Source organism: Tachyglossus aculeatus, chromosome 21 (assembly GCF_015852505.1).
Source record: "Tachyglossus aculeatus isolate mTacAcu1 chromosome 21, mTacAcu1.pri, whole genome shotgun sequence".
Lineage (NCBI taxonomy): Eukaryota > Metazoa > Chordata > Mammalia > Monotremata > Tachyglossidae > Tachyglossus > Tachyglossus aculeatus.
The window spans coordinates 62,449,387-62,461,005 of NC_052086.1; the positions used below are offsets into that span (position 1 = coordinate 62,449,387).

The 11,619-nt window shown below is 41.0% G+C and overlaps 1 protein-coding gene across 2 annotated transcripts; it reads left to right on the forward strand.

Annotated features, from left to right (window-relative positions):
• Window positions 1–428: 428 nt before the first annotated feature.
• ZFAND2A (zinc finger AN1-type containing 2A) lies at window positions 429–9,947 on the forward strand. 2 transcript variants are annotated; one of them, XM_038763222.1, is made up of 7 exons: window positions 429–559; window positions 5,177–5,263; window positions 6,219–6,313; window positions 6,746–6,877; window positions 8,135–8,286; window positions 9,269–9,355; window positions 9,716–9,947. In XM_038763222.1, exons 2-7 carry the CDS (start codon window positions 5,209–5,211, stop codon window positions 9,732–9,734), a joined length of 540 nt encoding a protein of 179 aa, XP_038619150.1. In that variant the 5' UTR covers window positions 429–559; window positions 5,177–5,208; the 3' UTR covers window positions 9,735–9,947. The 2 variants fall into 2 exon arrangements, with proteins under 2 accessions (XP_038619150.1, XP_038619151.1); XM_038763223.1 differs by lacking the exons at window positions 9,269–9,355; window positions 9,716–9,947 and having other exon boundaries at window positions 8,135–8,290.
• Window positions 9,948–11,619: the final 1,672 nt, after the last annotated feature.

Below are 11,619 nucleotides of genomic sequence, written 5' to 3' on the forward strand. Positions count from 1 at the left end.
TGAATGAATGATTGAATGAATGATTGAATGAATGATTGAATGAATGATTGAATGAATGAATGATTGGTTGATGAATGAATGATTGAATGAATGAGTGAATGATTGAATGAATGATTGAATGAATGATTGATGAATGAATGATTGAATGAATTATTGATGAATGAATGAATGAATGAATGAATGAATGAATGAATGAATGAATGAATGAATGAATGAGGATCCCTCCTCCTTGACCAGAGGAAAAAAATCCGCTCCTAATGCGCCTGCGTGCTTAGACCATGACTCAGCATGAAAGCCGAGCGGCGGCCGAGACACGGGATTGGGCGGCGGGGCTGTTACGTAGAATAAACGCGACGCCTTCGAACGGCGGCTGGGGTTCGGAATTGGTGGCCTGGGCTGAGTGACGCAATCGGCGCGCGCCGCGAGGTGACTCGGCAGAAGTGAGGGGCCCGAAGTGAGTCAGCGGAAGGGAGTCGGCCCTTCCCCTGCTGAGGCGCGGAGGGAGGCCCATAAATAAGTCGGGGCGGAGGCGGCCGTGGTGGAGGCGGCTGTGGAGAAGGTGAGCTGGAGGGTTTGAGGGCGGGGGGAGCCGGGAAAGGGGGCGTCCTTATCCTAGTCATTCGTTCAATCGTATTTATTGAGCGCTTACTGTGTGAGGAGCACTGTACTAAGCGCTTGGGAAGTCCAAGTTATCCCCCCCTCCATCTTACCTCCTTCCCTTCCCCACAGCACCTGTATATATGTATATATGTTTGTACATATTTATTATTCTATTTATTTTACTTGTACATATCTATTCTATTTATTTTATTTTGTTAATATGTTTGGTTTTTTTCTCTGTCTCCCCCTTTTAGACTGTGAGCCCGTTGTTAGGTAGGGACCGTCTCTATATGTTGCCAACTTGTACTTCCCAAGCGCTTAGTCCAGTGCTCCGCACACAGTAAGCGCTCAATAAATACGATTAATTGATCGTAGTCATTCATTCAATCGTATTTATTGAGAGGTTACTGTGTGAGGAGCACTGGACTAAGCGCTTGGGAAGTCCAAGTTATCCCCCCCATCTTACCTCCTTTCCTTCCCCACAGCACCTATATATATGTTTGTACATATTTATTACTCCATTTATTTTACTTGTACCTATCTATTCTATTTATTTTATATTGTTAGTATGTTTGGTTTTGTTCTCTGCCTCCCCCTTCTAGACCGTGAGCCCACTGTTGGGTAGGGACTGTCTCTATATGTTGCCAGCTTGTACTTCCCAAGCGCTTAGTACAGTGCTCTGCACACAGTAAGCGCTCAATAAATACGATTGATTGATTGATCGTAGTCATTCATTCAATCGTATTTATTGAGAGGTTACTGTGTGCGGAGCACTGTACTAAGCACTTGGGAAGTACAAAGTTATCCCTCCCATCTTACCTCCTTTCCTTCCCCACAGCACCTGTATATATGTTTGTACATATTTATTACTCTATTTTACTTGTACATATCTATTCTATTTATTTTATTTTGTTAATATGTTTGGTTTTGTTCTCTGTCTCCCTCTTTTAGACCGTGAGCCCACTGTTGGGTAGGGACCGTCTCTATATGTTGCCAGCTTGTACTTCCCAAGCGCTTCATACAGTGCTCCGCACACAGTAAGCGCTCAATAAATGCAATTGATTGATCGTAGTCATTCATTCAGTCATATTTATTGAGCGCTTACTGTGTGCGGAGCACTGTACTAAGCGCTTGGGAAGTACAAGTTATCCCCCCCCATCTTACCTCCTTCCCTTCCCCACAGCACCTGTATATATGTTTGTACATATTTATTACTCTATTTATTTTACTTGTACATATCTATTCTACTTATTTTATTTTGTTAGTGTGTTTGGTTTTGTTCTGTCTCCCCCTTTTAGACTGAGCCCACTGCTGGGTAGGGACTGTCTCTGTATGTTGCCAGCTTGTACTTCCCAAGCGCTTAGTACAGTGCTCCGCACACAGTAAGTGCTCAATAAATACGATTGATTGATCGTAGTCATTCATTCAGCTGTATTTATTGAGCACTTACTGTGTGAGGAGCACTGTACTAAGCGCTTAGGAAATCCAAGTTATCCCCCCATCTTACCTCCTTCCCTTCCCCACAGCACCTGTATATATGTATATATGTTTGTACATATTTATTACTCTATTTATTTTACTTGTACATATCTATTCTATTTTATTTTGTTAGTATGTTTGGTTTTGTTCTCTGTCTCCCCCTTTTAGACCGTGAGCCCACTGTTGGGTAGGGACTATATATGTTGCCAATTTGTACTTCCCAAGCGCTTAGTACAGTGCTCTGCACACAGTAAGCGCTCAATAAATACGATTGAATGAATGACAGCCTGATCACCTTGTAACCTCCCCAGCGTTTAGAACAGTGCTTTGCACGTAATAGCGCTTAACAAATACCATCATTATTATTAATCCCGACTCCGCCACTTGTCAGCTGTGTGACTTTGGGCAAGTCGCTTCACCTCTCTAGGCCTCAGTTCCCTCATCTATTCATTCATTCAATCGTATTTACTGAGCACTTACTGTGTGCAGATCACTGTACTAAGCGCTTGGTTGGTACAAGTTGGCAACATATAGAGATGGTTCCTACCCAACAGCGGGCTCACAGTCTAGAAGGCATTTAACTTTCTGTTAACTGGTTAAGAGCTCCCTGATTAAGAAAACTTGCACATATTTACTATTCTATTTATTTTATTTTGTTAATATGTTTTGTTGTCTGTCTCCCCCTTCTAGACTGTGAGCCCCACGTGGGATAACCTAATCACCTTTTATCCCCCAACGCTTAGAACAGTGCCTTGCACATAGTAAGCGCTTAGCTTGTCAGCTGTATGACTTTGGGCAAGTCACTTAACTTCTCTGTGCCTCAGTGACCTCGTCTGTAAAATGGGGTTTGAGACTGTGAGCCCCATGTGGGACAACCTGATTACCTTGTAGCCCCCAGTGCTTAGGACAGTGCTTAGCACATAGTGAGTGCTTAACAAATGCTGCTATTATTACTATTAATAAATACCATTATTATTACTATAATGGGGCTCACAGTCTTAATCCCCATTTTACAGATCACTGAGGTCCAGTGAAGTGACTTGCCCAAAGTCACACAACTGACAAGGGGCGGAGAAGGGATAAGAACCCATGAACTCTCTTCATCCATTCATTGTTGGATTTATTGAGCGCTTACTGTGTGCAGAGCACTGGACTAAGCGCTTGAGAAGTACAAATCGGCAACATATAGAGACAGTCCCTGCCCAGCGTGCTCTTTCCACAAGCGCTTAGTACAGTGTTCGACACACAGTAAGAGCTCAATAAATACGATTGCATGAATGAATGGTCCTCTTTCTTCTAGGGCCATCTCCTCCAAGAGGCCTTCCCTGATTTATCAGGCCCTCCTTTCTTCTTCTCCCCCTCCCTTCTGCGACACCCCAATTTGCTCCCTTGCTCTCCCTCCCCCACCGCCCCACAGCACTCATCCAAAGCTGTCATTTTATTTATTTGGATTGATGTCTGTTTATTTGGATTAATGTCTGTCTTCCCCCCCTGTAGACTGTGAGCTCATTGTGGGCAGAGATTGTCACTCTTTATTGTATTGTACTTCCCCAAGTGCTTAGTACAGTGCTCTGCACACAGCAGTTGCATAATAATAATAATAGCATTTGTTAAGTGCTTACTATGTGCTGAGCACTGTTCTAAGCACTGGAAAATGTTTGCTTTGGCCGGGAATTGAACTTGCCTCCCCTGCTTGGAAGGCAGCTACGCTAACCACTTAACCACCAACGCAGTTAATAAATACATTTGAATGTACCAGGATGGAGGAGCTGCCTGAACCTCCCCCTCCCTCCGCTTTAATGATGATTTTGGTATTTGTAAGCACTTACTACATGCCAAGCACTGTTCTAAGTGCTAGAGTAAGATACAAGGTAATCAGTTTGTCCCACGTGGGGCTCACAGTCTTAATCCCCATTTTACAGATGAGGTAACTGAGGCACAGAGAAGTGAAGTGGCTTGCCCAAAGTCACGCAGCTGACAAGTGGCGGAGCTGGGATTAGAATCCATGACCTCTAACTCCTAAACCCGGGCTCTCTGAACTCGTTGTGGTCAGGGATTGTCTCTCTTTATTGCTGTATTGTACTTTCCCATGCGCTTAGTACGGCGCTCAGCACTCAGTAAATGCTCAGAAAATACGATTGAATGAATGAACGAACTCTTCTCCCGACTTCGGTGTTCGCCTCACCTCTTCCCCCATTGGCCTCCCTGTGGCTTCCTTTCTTTCCTCCTTCCCAAGACCTCCTGGACCTTTCTCATTCCTTTGCCCTCCTAAAGGGACCCAGAATAAAAGGAAAAACAATCGTTAAAAGTTTGGCAGACCTCCTAATTATGTAAGGTACAACGCTGCCCTCGTGGGGACCAAGTGTTTTTAATTTAAGCTGTGAGGTTTTCAACCCGTGGTCCTTGGGACGCCTCTTCTGAGCCACTTAAGGCGATACTGCGGGGGTTGTGAGAGCTTTAACAATAAACAGGCTGGGGGACAAAACCAGGAAGATCCACACATTTCAAATTTGGGTTTAATCTAACAGTCTTCCCACTGGAAAAGCTGTTGAACGATGGAGGTATTTATTTACCCTCACCTCACCCTTCTTCCTCCTCCTTCCCCTCCAATCTCCTCATCCAGTTTTGCTAGAGCCCTAATACATAGCGAATGCAGTTAATGTCCAGAGAAATTACAGTGAGGAGCAGAGGACCTAATTCTATCTTCTTTCGGGTAATGTAATCCACTTGTGTGTGTTGCGCAGTAAAAGAAACTTTGTTTCTCTAATAATGTATAATAATGAAAATAGTTTGTATTAACTGGAATGTGTTAGGGCAGCATATGAGCAACCCACACAAGGAATTAAAGCAATCTAATACATTTGCTGTTTCATGGTGATGTATCTCTGAAAGATTAGAGAACTCACCTTTACCCTAAAGGTGACTCACGCTTATAGCTCTTCTTCAGTTACAATGTTTGTGCCTTCCGATTGAGGACACACGATTTTTCTGTACCCTAGCTCACAACTAAGCTCAGTCATCTGTGATTCTTGATCCCGATGACTCACCAGGAAACAGCTGTTAGCAGCTTAATAAACAAACATTCTCATTCTTTTAGGTGGCTTTTGGACCCTAAACGCTCTTGACGCCATGGAGTTTCCTGACTTGGGAAAACATTGTTCTGAAACAACCTGCAAGCAGCTGGGTAAGTTGTACTGATGGAACACTAATTTAAAATGGACATTTAGGATAAATTCAGAGAAAGAAGTAGGGATTCTTTTATGTTAGTGTTACCAAACTTTGTCCCTTCACTTTTTCTACCATACTCCAACACCGAGCTTGGGAACCCCACTTCCTTGGTCAAATACAATTCTGCTCTTGCTACAGGAGAAGAGATGGTTATTTCTACTCTAGTCATTCTAAATTTTAATTTTAATATAAATTTTTCTTAGTGCTTCAGTTTTAAACTAATAAATGTCACCTCCTGTATTGTTATATCAGAGTGTTAGTTGATGATGAGATTCCTGTACAGACTTCAGGTATTTCTCACCAGTAAACCTCCATCCTTCTGTTCCATATAATGAAAGCTGGCTTGGGAGGGTGGGGATTAAAAAGGTGGAAGTTAAATTCCTCTCAGCCAGATTTCAGTAGAGGTTCTGCTTTTCCTCCCTTGCACTGACTTCTCTGGATTTGCCAGAACCTCAACCCTCTCCTTGCTGCTGCTTGCAATATCAACAGTATTTGAGGTTATACTATGAAGAGCAGTACCTTAAATCTTGGGGGAATATACCCACAGAAAAACATAGGAACTGATCTTTACCCTCACGAAGGTTTCAATATAGTTGATTACAGGTGGTTTGTTTAAGTTGAATGCACACAGTTTTTCTATAGCATGCTTTCACTGTGTCTTTTGGCTAGGTTATTATTGGGGAATTGGAAAACTTATGTCTGATAGCACAAACCTGTCTGGGTACATAGTCATGGCTTAGAAGAAGTGGTTTGTTTCTGTGGTGTCAGACACTGTTTAAGAGGTGTTTTCCTTAATGTGAATATAACCTTCACTTCTAGTAGAACTGGTGAGTCTAAAGGGAAAAGTCCAGAATTAAATACACTAATTTTTATCTTAAAATTCCTTAAAGCTTGTGTTTCTTTTTCCCTAGATTTTCTTCCATTAAAATGTGATGCATGTGAAGCAATCTTCTGTAAGGATCATATTACATATACTCAGCATAAGTGCACTTCTGCATACAAGAAGGTAAACTATTCTTTAGCGGACTGGTTTTCAGTTTCCATAGGAGAAGTCACATTTGGAGTATTTCCAGAAGGGAGGGGAGAGAAAGGGTTAATCTTCAGTTATGATGCACAGGGTTAAAACTACCATTCACTTTATGTTCACATATTAGTACCATGCATACTGCTGAATTTTTGGTGAAGGACTAAAACTGGAATCTGAAACTGCATTCAAACTAATAGCTGTTGCATAGTTGAGCCAAAAATTTTGTCTTGTCAGTTTAATTCTGTCCACACCCAAGAGCTGAGCCATTGAAACAGATGTGTCCAGGCTTTGATGATCGTGTGTTTAGTGTGCCAAGCCACACTACTGCTTGACTGTCTAAAAAACAAACAAAACAAAACTATTTCTGACTTGTTTGGAAAATGTACTAATATCTTGCCTTGGTGTCTTCAGGATGTGCAGGTCCCGATATGTCCGCTTTGTAACATTCCCGTTCCACTAAAAAAGGGAGAATTGCCAGATGTGGTGGTCAGTGAACACATGGATAGAGACTGTAAATATGACCCTGCCAAGCAGAAGCAGAAGGTAAATAGAATTTTCAGGTGATGATTTAGTTGACATGCTGATTGATGACCTAACTGATTGTAATCCTATTTTCTTATTGGAAGAGGAGTGTACCTTAAATGTCCATGTATCTGTTCTCAAGCAACTGTCAGAAGGGCAAGTCTCCCTCCCCCATGGTCCTTTGGCCAGAATGACCGACTTGCTCAGCTAATTTAAATGTTAATACAGGTCCCAGGAATTTAGTCTAGTGTTTAGTAAAAAAGAAATGAGCTGCAATAATTGAAGAAAGCTAGTACATTTTCCCTTTGCCAACTGTGGTTCTCAGTATTCATATTCAATTTTCAGAATACCATTTTGGCTTCTACGGTTTATGATTTGGAGGAATCGTGGTTTTCTTTGGCCACAAAGAACAGTGCCTGTCATTTCAAACCAGCTGAATCTGGGATTTGCAGTTGTGCTTTACGGCTCATTAGCATTACACCAAAAACTTAATTGACTGCTTAAACAGAAACTAGTAGTCATCTTGAATTCCTGGACAATGCTAATAGACTACTGATAGTGTCAGAGACATAAGGAAATCTAAGTGCCAGACTTAAACAGGAAGTACTAAAATGCATTGCAGAAAGGCTTGAAACTGGCTTAAAATCCCTTTTCGTTTTCCTCAAACCTTGAATTTCACCATGTGCGGTGGAAGCAGGGCAGGTTTTAATGCCTTTTATTCCTTTGGTCTTGCTATCTGCTAGTATTTTCAGGTACCGAAACCTATATACCATTGGGTCTTGTGTTTTGGAAGAATCTACCGTTAATGTTCTCGTAGGATTGTACTCTAGTTGCAACAGAGTATGCTCCGGGTAAACAAATTAGGCTGCTACAAATCAACTCTTCTCCTTTCCCTTAGGGATGACTTAGGGACGACTTCCAGAGGTTTAGTTCAAATCTTCCACTCCTAAACTGAATAACAAATATCTTGGCCCTTTGTTTCTGCCTGCCAGACCATTTCTCAGGCTTTTTAAATGCGTATTAGCATCCCTTCCAAAGCATGTCAAGTCTATTTTATCACGTTTAGCAGCCCAACTGAAAAGTAAGATTTAACTCTTAGCTTTAATGGGTTATTCTGAATTGAGCTAGGTATTAAAATTGGGTGCTTTTTTTTTTTTTTTTACACTACTCAGCACTTAGAACAGTGCTTCACACATAGCGCTAAAATACCATTATTATTGTTGTTACCCACTAAACGAATAGCAAAGCACCACCTCAGACCTTCTCTTTTGCTCTTAGATTTTCACAAACAAATGTTTAAAGGAGGGATGCAAGAAGAAAGAAATGATGAAGCTGATTTGTGACCAGTGTCATGGCAACTTTTGTATTCAACATAGGCATCCTTTGGATCATGACTGCAAGCGCGGTGGCCGTCCTATTTCCAAAGCTGGGTAAGGAACTAGTGTTGCTGAAGGAATGTAAAGACTATCCACTCACAGTAGATATTAGTCCCATTCAGATGGCTCCAAGATTAATAGAAGTTCTTTTTACGTGAATTCTTATTATGACCAGTCCCATGGGCCTTTTTATTTGGATTTTTTTCCCCTGGGGAAATATGATTTATTCCTTCATCAAAATGGATTTTTTTTAATGCCACTCAAATGGGAAAACCAGATTTTAAAAAATTGCTTTGCAGTACTCCTCTGGGCATCACCTTGTGCCACCTCCTCAAGTGGCCAGGGCAATTAAAAATTTGGCAGGTGAGGTGCTGAGGGAGCCAGTGCCTGGATCCTGGACCTGGGTTCTGATCATGGCTCTGCCACTTGTCTGCTGTGTGACCTTGGGCAAGTCACTTCACCACACTCTGTTACCTCATCTGTCCGATGGGAATTAAGGTTGGGAGTCCCATGTGGGCCATGGACTGTGTCCAACCTGATTAGCTTGTATCTATGCCAGTGCTTAGAACAGTGCCTGGCACATACTAAACATTTAAATACCATAAAAAGTGAATTTATTTCCATCATTTTTCTATCATTTTTTTCACCTGTACTAAGTGGTCCATGTATAGGAAACTAGTAGTAGAGGATGATTGGGTTTAAGACCTCTTATGTTACTGGAGAAGCGAGAAATTAGAGAAAGCAAAATAGGGGAAACATTGGAATTGAGACAGTAAGCCTAGAAATCAAGGAATCAGTTCTGCCAGACCAAAATGTTGTGCCAGTTTGACACTTGGAGCTTGTCAGAGGCTGAAATGGTGAAGTTAAGGTATGTTTGTACTGGAATTAATAAATGGTCAGCTACAGTAACTACAGTTAGCTACATCTCATGTAAGCAAATTAAGCCCATTGTTCACTGCTCAACTGGTTGAGGGTAATTTAGTTAACAAGTCAGCAAATTAATGAATCCAATCATTATTCATTCTGATCTTTATAGGTATGCAGCTATAATGAGGACCTCAGATTCCAAATCATCAGGTGCTTCAAGCAAACTGCCTTTCAGTTGGCTACCTCAGCAATTCAGGTATTAGTCAAAGTTATATGCTGCTTTAAAATTAACATTGCGTAGGGCAACTAGTGGTGGTCATCTGGTGCTCAGTTAATAGGCCACATTTTATATTACATGCCCCACTAGCTTATAACTTAGATTTCCCTTCTACCTTCATCCTTGTAATAGATAGTTAACCTTTCAGTCTTTGAACTCCAAATTATAAAAGCAATTCTAATGTTCCAAGCTAACACAAAGCTTAATCAAGCAGTAAAAGTTTGCAGCTGGTAACTGAACTGCTAATTTCTTATAAACTAGAAACCTTTCTTGGTCTTTAAACACCTATTACAGGACAAAACTCTGAAGTGTGTTAACAGTACTTTTGTTCTCTTTCAGAAGTAAAATGAAGAGCTGATTGGTCATCAGGTCTCAAAACTGACACCAAGCTCACTTGTGTTAAATTTAAGCAACAAACTTCTATTTACATTCTTGGGGAGGTGGGGGGCTAACAATTTAAGCTATTAATCTTTTTGTAAAAGCTACCTTTATGTAGCATGTAATGTTATTTCTCAGGGGGTAAAATACTTTTCTGTAAAACTTGTAATAAAGCTTTTATTATAGACTTTCACATTTTTCAGCTTGTTTTCATTGAGATATAAGAGAAAGTATATTTTCAGTCAAAGCAAATCTGGTTGCAGAGGTGATTGCTCACCCAACTTGCAAAGGCATGAAGCAAAGTATCCAGGTTTTGATTGCCTATTGCTTTAGGTGCTGCATGAAGCCAATAAGGTGTTCAAGGCAACAATTTGACAAATCGAGCAGTAAGAGTAGAAATTGTAAAATGAGATCTCCCTCTAAATAGTGAGGGAAAAGTTCAATAGGGTCAGTGGTTTTAATGGTTTGTAAATAGCAAAGCAGGAGTCGCTATTGATCCCCGTGGTGATACCGAAGAGAATCACAATCATTGTAATCAAGGGTCCAGAAACTGGCACAGGGGAAGAGTGACTGTTATAAGATGGCAGGAGCAGTATAATTTACATCTTGAATACATTTTGGCAAAGTATTGAAAGGATCTGACCTGGTACCCTGACTTGTTCTGAATTCATGATAAATTGGGGTCTCAAACTATTGGCTGAAATTTTTTGTGATATTTATAGAGTGCTTATGATATGCCAGACATTTTACTAAGCACTGGGGTAGACACAAGCTAACCAGGGTGGACAAAGTCCCTGACCCATATAGAGCTCACAGTCTTAATCCCCATTTTACAGATGAAGTAACTGAGGCACAGAGAAGTTAAGTGACTGAAGTTGCACAGCAGACAGGTGGCAAAGCTAAGATTAGAATCCAGGTCCTCTGACTCACAGGCCTGTTCTCTGTCCGCTACACCGTGCTGCTTCTCATCCTAATGGCTGAATCAAGTACTCTCTTGGGCTGTTGACCTCAGAAGGCTCATCATAAAAAAAAGACAAATATTAAATTCCTGAAAAACAAGGTGCCCATCTTTAGTCCTTAAAAACAACTCTGCAGTTATCTGAAGGTCACAGAATCCTTCAAAGAGAAGGCCTTGGAGAAGTCTTCCAGGAGAGGCAGTATGATTGAATGGAGAGAGAGCTGGGGGTCTAAGAAGACTGATTTCTAGATCATTCATTCAACTGTATTTATTGAGCGCTTACTGTGTGCAGAGCACTGTACTAAGCGCTTGGGAAGTACAATTTGGCAACAAATAGGGATGGTCCCTACCCAACAACAGACTCGCAGTCTAGAAGGGGGAGACAGAAAACAAAACAGGTGTCAATACCAACAGAACAGATAAATAGAATTATAGACATATATATACATTAATAAAATAGAGTAATAAATATGTACAAATAGTACCACACAGGATTTTATGGTGTTTGTTAAGCACTGACTGTCCGGCACTGTACTAAGTGCTGGGGTAGATATTATTCTGTCCAGGAACCAAGTTTCATTTTTATAATCTGGCACTGAGGGTTTTCTTTAAATGCTTACACATCTGTTTTCTGTGAAGGGAAAAGGAGTTGTTTTCTCTTTCCTACTTTCATTATTTACCCTTTTACCCTTGTGATTTCAGAGGTGATGAACTCCGGTTGTTAAAATTTACAGTTCTTCTCCACTCCTCCACCCCCATGCTGTTTTTGGGACACTACACTGGAAATTCCTCCTAGATGTAAACTTTTTGAGGGCAGGGATTAGACCTATAAATGCTTAGTGCTGTATTCTGCACAAAAATGTTCCATAAATACCATTGATTAATTCTATTGTACTATCTCAATCAT